The sequence below is a fragment of the Nerophis lumbriciformis genome, linkage group LG05 (genome assembly GCF_033978685.3).
Source record: "Nerophis lumbriciformis linkage group LG05, RoL_Nlum_v2.1, whole genome shotgun sequence".
NCBI lineage: Eukaryota > Metazoa > Chordata > Actinopteri > Syngnathiformes > Syngnathidae > Nerophis > Nerophis lumbriciformis.
The window spans coordinates 1,929,663-1,937,500 of NC_084552.2; the positions used below are offsets into that span (position 1 = coordinate 1,929,663).

The 7,838-nt window shown below is 39.6% G+C and overlaps 1 protein-coding gene across 6 annotated transcripts in view; it reads left to right on the top strand.

The window, feature by feature from the left end:
• Positions 1–7,838, top strand: part of tfec (transcription factor EC) — a 78,838-nt gene that overhangs the window by 53,215 nt on the left and 17,785 nt on the right. For all 6 annotated transcript variants that reach the window (XM_061961450.2, XM_061961455.2, XM_061961449.2 and 3 more), the window contains exons 5-6: positions 7,387–7,443; positions 7,531–7,606. In XM_061961450.2, coding sequence (XP_061817434.1) covers positions 7,387–7,443; positions 7,531–7,606 — 133 coding nt within the window. The remainder of the gene's footprint in view (positions 1–7,386; positions 7,444–7,530; positions 7,607–7,838) is intronic.

Sequence of the window (7,838 nt, forward strand, 5' to 3'; positions counted from 1 at the left end):
TATATTATATTCTGGATCTTATAACGAGTCACAGCTTTTCCTCCTGTCATTCACATAAACACACACAAATGCAGGCAAGCACACAACATAAGAGAGATGCAGCCACAACATAGTACTAGTTTTCATCTTGAAAAAGAGGGGTTATCTTATATTCGGGGTCCTAGAATAGCCCCGGATATCGAGTCGGAGCATTTCCTCCTGTCACTCACACACACACACACCAGAGATATACTGGTAGATAAATTTAGCCATAACACAATACTTTTCTGTTTTGTAAAAAAGGGGCGGGCGTCTTATATTCCGGGTCTAGACTAAGTGCATACATCGAATCACAGTTTTTCATCTTATATTCAGGGTCCAGAATAAACAATTATATAAAGTCACAGCTTTTCTTCCTGTCACTCACACTTGCCAGCGGACTCGGGTCAACACAGGATCTTTCCGTTTTGAAACACAGGGGGATCGTCTTATATTGGAGTCTAAAATAGCCACTAATATCGAGTCAGAGCTTTTCCTCCTGTCACTCACAAACCCACACCAGTGAACTAGAGATGCAGCCCGATCAGTATTTTTCCCGTCTTAAAAAGAGGGTTTGTCTTATATTCTGGATCTAGAACAACCACGTATATCGAGTCAGATCTTTTCCTCCTGTCACACACACACGCACGCACGCACGCACGCACGCACGCACGCACGCACGCACGCACGCACGCACACACACACACACACACACACACACACACACACACACACACACACACACACACACACACACACACACCAGAGATACAGATAAATTTAGCCATAACACAATACTTTTCTGTTTTGTAAAAAAGGGGCGGGCGTCTTATATTCCGGGTCTAGACTAAGTGCATACATCGAATCACAGTTTTTCGTCTTATATTCAGGGTCCAGAATAAACAATTATAGAAAGTCACAGCTTTTCTTCCTGTCACTCACACTTGCCAGCGGACTAGGGTCAACACAGGATCTTTCCGTTTTGAAACACAGGGGGATCGTCTTATATTGGAGTCTAAAATAGCCACTAATATCGAGTCAGAGCTTTTCCTCCTGTCACTCACAAACCCACACCAGTGAACTAGAGATGCAGCCCGATCAGTATTTTTCCCGTCTTAAAAAGAGGGTTTGTCTTATATTCTGGATCTAGAACAACCACGTATATCGAGTCAGATCTTTTCCTCCTGTCACACACACACGCACGCACGCACGCACGCACGCACGCACGCACGCACGCACGCACGCACGCACGCACGCACACACACACACACACACACACACACACACACACACACACACACACACACACACACACACACACACCAGAGATACAGATAAATTTAGCCATAACACAATACTTTTCTGTTTTGTAAAAAAGGGGCGGGCGTCTTATATTCCGGGTCTAGACTAAGTGCATACATCGAATCACAGTTTTTCGTCTTATATTCAGGGTCCAGAATAAACAATTATAGAAAGTCACAGCTTTTCTTCCTGTCACTCACACTTGCCAGCGGACTAGGGTCAACACAGGATCTTTCCGTTTTGAAACACAGGGGGATCGTCTTATATTGGAGTCTAAAATAGCCACTAATATCGAGTCAGAGCTTTTCCTCCTGTCACTCACAAACACACAACAGTGACCTGGAGATGCATCCCGATCATTATTTTTTCCGCAGCCGTAACACAGGATTTTTACTGTTTTATATTCTGGATCTTATAACGAGTCACAGCTTTTCCTCCTGTCATTCACATAAACACACACAAATGCACGCAAGCACACAACATAAGAGAGATGCAGCCACAACATAGTACTAGTTTTTATCTTGAAAAAGAAGGGTTATCTTATATTCGGGGTCCTAGAATAGCCCCGGATATCGAGTCGGAGCATTTCCTCCTGCCACTCACAAACACACAACAGTGACCTGGAGATACAGCCCGATCATTATTTTTTCTGCAGCCATAACACAAGATTTTATATTATATTCTGTATCTTATCACGAGTCACAGCTTTTCCTCCTGTCATTCACATAAACACACACAAGCACACAACATAAGAGAGATGCAGCCACAACATAGTACTAGTTTTTATCTTGAAAAAGAGGGGTTAGAATAGCCCCGGATATCGAGTCGGAGCATTTCCTCCTGTCACTCACAAACACACACCAGTGAACTAGAGATGCAGCCCGATCAGTATTTTTTCCCGTCTTTAAAAAGAGGGTTTGTCTTATATTCTGGATCTAGAACAACCACGTATATCGAGTCAGATCTTTTCCTCCTGTCACTCACACACACACACACACACCAGAGATATACCGTATTTTTCGGACTATAAGTCGCAGTTTTTTTTCGCAGTTTGGCCGGGCTACAGTGCGACTTATATAAGTTTTTTTCCTTCTTTATTATGCATTTTCGGCAGGTGCGACTTATACTCCGAAAAATACGGTAGATAAATTTAGCCATAACACAATACATTTCTGTTTTGTAAAAAAGGGGCGGGCGTCTTATATTCCGGGTCTAGACTAAGTGCATACATCGAATCACAGTTTTTTGTCTTATATTCAGGGTCCAGAATAAACAATTATAGAAAGTCACAGCTTTTCTTCCTGTCACTCACACTTGCCAGCGGACTAGGGTCAACACAGGATCTTTCCGTTTTGAAACACAGGGGATCGTCTTATATTGGAGTCTAAAATAGCCACTTATATCGAGTCAGAGCTTTTCCTCCTGTCACTCACAAACACACACCAGTGAACTAGAGATGGAGCCCGGTCAGTATTTTTTCTGCAGCCACAACACAGGATTTTATATTATATTCTGGATCTTATAACGAGTCACAGCTTTTCCTCCTGTCATTCACATAAACACACAAATGCACGCAAGCACACACCATAAGAGAGATGCAGCCACAACATAGTACTAGTTTTTATCTTGAAAAAGAAGGGTTATCTTATATTCGGGGTCCTAGAATAGCCCCGGATATCGAGTCGGAGCATTTCCTCCTGTCACTCACAAACACACACCAGTGAACCAGAGATGCAGCCCGATCAGTATTTTTCCCCGTCTTAAAAAGAGGGGTAAGCTTATATTCGGGGTCCTAGAATAGCCCCGGATATCGAGTCGTAGCATTTCCTCCTGTCACTCACACACACACACACCAGAGATATATTGGTAGATAAATTTAGCCATAACACAATACTTTTCTGTTTTGTAAAAAAGGGGCGGGCGTCTTATATTCCGGGTCTAAACTAAGTGCATACATCGAATCACAGTTTTTCGTCTTATATTCAGGGTCCAGAATAAACAATTATAGAAAGTCACAGCTTTTCTTCCTGTCACTCACACTTACCAGCGGACTCGGGTCAACACAGGACCTTTCCGTTTTGAAACACAGGGGGATCGTCTTATATTGGAGTCTAAAATAGCCACTAATATCGAGTCAGAGCTTTTCCTCCTGTCACTCACAAACACACAACAGTGACCTGGAGATGCATCCCGATCATTATTTTTTCCGCAGTTGTAACTCAGGATTTTTACTGTTTTATATTCTGGATCTTATAACGAGTCACAGCTTTTCCTCCTGTCATTCACATAAACACACACAAATGCACGCAAGCACACAACATAAGAGAGATGCAGCCACAACATAGTACTAGTTTTTATCTTGAAAAAGAGGGGTTATCTTATATTCGGGGTCCTAGAATAGCCCCGGATATCGAGTCGGAGCATTTCCTCCTGTCACTCACACACACACACACACCAGAGATATACTGGTAGATAAATTTAGCCATAACACAATACTTTTCTGTTTTGTAAAAAAGGGGCGGGCGTCTTATATTCCGGGTCTAAACTAAGTGCATACATCGAATCACAGTTTTTCGTCTTATATTCAGGGTCCAGAATAAACAATTATAGAAAGTCACAGCTTTTCTTCCTGTCACTCACACTTACCAACGGACTAGGGTCAACACAGGATCTTTCCGTTTTGAAACACAGGGAATCGTCTTATATTGGAGTCTAAAATAGCCACTTATATTGAGTCAGAGCTTTTCCTCCTGTCACTCACAAACACACACCAGTGAACTAGAGATGCAGCCCGATCAGTATTTTTCCCGTCTTAAAAAGAGGGTTTGTCTTATATTCTGGATCTGGAACAACCACGTATATCGAGTCAGACCTTTTCCTCCTGTCACTCACTCACACATACACACACACACACACACACCAGAGATATAGATACATTTAGTCATAACACAATATTTTTCTGTTTTGTAAAAAAGGGGCGGCCGTCTTATATTCCGGGTTTGGAATAAGTGCATACATCGAATCAGGGTTTTCGTCTTATATTCAGGGTCCAGAATAATCAATTATATAAAGTCACAGCTTTTCTTCCTGTCACTCACACTTACCAGCGGACTAGGGTCAACACAGGATCTTTACGTTTTGAAACACAGGGGGATCGTCTTATATTGGAGTCTAAAATAGCCACTAATATCGAGTCAGAGCACCATGTTTTTCTGTCCTGAAAAAGATGGGCTGCATTATTATTCCAAATATATATTAAGAACCTATATTGAGGTCAAAGCTTTTCTTCCTGTCACTCACAATCACACACCAGTGACCCAGAGAGATACAGCCATAAAACTACACTTTTTGGTCTTTTTCTTAAAAGAAAATAGGTATTGTCTTTATATTCGAGATCTTGAGTGAGTCACAGCATTTTGTCCTGTCACTCGCACATCAGTGATCAAGAGAGATGCAGCCGCACCACAGTAATTTTCTGTCTTAAAAAAGATGGATCGTTTTATATTCAGGGTCTAGAATAACACCTTAAATTGAGTCAGAGCTTTTTCTTCCGTCACTTACACACACCAAAGCGCTATAGAAATGTATCAGTAACACAGTACTTTTCTACCTTTAAAAAGAGGGTCTGTCTTATATTTGGGGTTTAGAATAATCACTTATAGTGAAACAGTGCTTTTCTACTTGTCATTCATATATACTAGCATTAAAAATGTATATATATATATATATATATATATATATATATATATATATATATATATATATATATATATATATATATATATATATATATATATATATATATATATATATATATATATATATATATATATATATATATATATATATATATATATATATATATATATATATATATATATATATATATATATGTCTTAATAAGGTTATCCAAAAAATAGTGCTCGATACCGTAGTAGAGCGCAATATATGTGTGTGTGGGAAAAAAAATCACAAGACTATTTCATCTCTACAGGCCTGTTTCATGAGGGGGGGTTCCCTCAATCAAATCTCCTGATGATTGAGGGAACCCCCCCTCATGAAACAGGCCTGTAGAGATGAAATAGTCTTGTGATTTTTTTTCACACACACACATATATATATATATATATATATATATATATATATATATATATATATATATATATATATATATATATATATAAACACACACATATATACATATACATACATATATATATATATATATGTGTATATATTTATTTATTTATATATATATATATATATATATATATATATATATATATATATATATATATATATTTGTGTGTACATTTCTATCTTTTCCAGTATTTTATTGAAAAAAACCAGCATACTGGCACTATACTTATTTTGATAATTGTTTCTCAGCTGTTTGTAAATGTTGCAGTTTATAAATAAATGTTTCTAAAAAAATGAATTAAAAAAAGTAGCACTTGAAATCTCCATCTCCATAGAGCAGGTCAGCAGCAGGAAGCATGAAGTGCTCTAAAACTTGCTGGTAGACGGCTGCGTTGACCCTGGATCTCAGGAAACAGAGTGGACCGACACCAGCAGATGACATGGCACCCCAAACCATCACTGATGGTGGAAACTTTACACTAGACTTCAGGCAACGTGGATCCTGTGCCTCTCCTGTCTTCCTCCAGACTCTGGGACCTCGATTTCCAAAGGAAATGCAAAATTTGCATGGTTGGGTGATGGTTTGGGGTGCCATGTCATCTGCTGGTGTCGGTCCACTCTGTTTCCTGAGATCCAGGGTCAACGCAGCCGTCTACCAGCAAGTTTTAGAGCACTTCATGCTTCCTGCTGCTGACCTGCTCTATGGAGATGGAGATTTCAAGTTCCAACAGGACTTGGCGCCTGCACACAGCGCAAAATCTACCCGTGCCTGGTTTACGGACCATGGTATTTCTGTTCTAAATTGGCCCGCCAACTCCCCTGACCTTAGCCCCATAGAAAATCTGTGGGGTATTGTGAAAAGGAAGATGCAGAATGCCAGAGCCAAAAACGCAGAAGAGTTGAAGGCCACTATCAGAGCAACCTGGGCTCTCATAACACCTGAGCAGTGCCAGAAACTCATCGACTCCATGCCACGCCGCATTAACGCAGTAATTGAGGCAAAAGGAGCTCCAACCAAGTATTGAGTATTGTACATGCTCATATTTTTCATTTTCATACTTTTCAGTTGGCCAACATTTCTAAAAATCCCTTTTTTGTATTAGCCTTAAGTAATATTCTAATTTTGTGACACACGGAATTTTGGATTTTCATTTGTTGCCACTTCAAATCATCAAAATTAAATGAAATAAACATTTGAATGCATCAGTCTGTGTGCAATGAATAAATATAATGTACAAGTTACACCTTTTGAATGCAATTACTGAAATAAATCAAGTTTTTCAAAATATTCTAATTTACTGGCTTTTACCTGTATACCACACAAACAGCCAAATTTCTCCCAATTTAGCCGCACCGTGCAGACATATTGTCCCAAAAAAAAAAAAATACAACAAATCATCACAGTCTTATTAATACAGGGGGCTTAAATGATTTGGGAAGTGCAAAGTATGGCCTGAAGAGCCCTCCACTCTCCCTCTCGCTGTCAGCGTGGCGAGGAGAGGACAATGTGCTGCCACACAGACTCCAAATTGCCTTGATTGAATCAACAGAGACAAATTGGGAAATCCAATTTCAGCGCCCTAATGATGTAATTTGGAAAAAATGTGAATACAAATATAAATGCAGTGGCATTTTTTTAGCCTCTCTCCGTGCAGGGCCGCTTGGTAAATTTGCCTAATTACGGAGTACGTTTACAAGAGGAAAAGGCTTACTATTTTTTTTTTTTCTCGGGCCACATGCAACAGGAGCTTCCTTTCATTCTGCGAGTGTGTGCGTGAGGTCAAGCTAATACGTGCATGGAGACGCCACATTCTGACTGACCTCCGCTCTGAACTCACTGTCTCTTTTGACCGTGTCGAAATCAGACCGCGTTGCTAATCAATTGGTTATGCATCTTTTTCTTTTCTTTTTTGAATGTTTTGACAGAACTGGACACTCGGGTCATGGCCAAGGAGAGGCAGAAAAAGGACAACCACAACTTGAGTAAGAGTCGACCATCTTTTCCACAATTGAAAAAAAACAACAAGAATGAACCTAACTTTTCTTCTTTTTTGGGGGTGCGGTTTTCAGTTGAGAGAAGGCGAAGATACAACATCAACTACAGGATTAAGGAGCTGGGAACGCTCATACCGAAGTCAAACGACCCGTGAGTTGCTCATTTAAACGTGCACTTACATTACGGGCCACGACATTAGGTCTTGCTTTAAAAATATTTAAAAAAATACAATTATTTAAAAATATACTATGATTTAAAACATGACTTAAATATTACTAATCATTGAAAAAAAATAATGACATAAACAATTTTTCGGAATATAAGGCGCACTTAAAATGCTTTCATTTTCTCAAAACCCGACAGTGCGCCTTATAACCCGGTG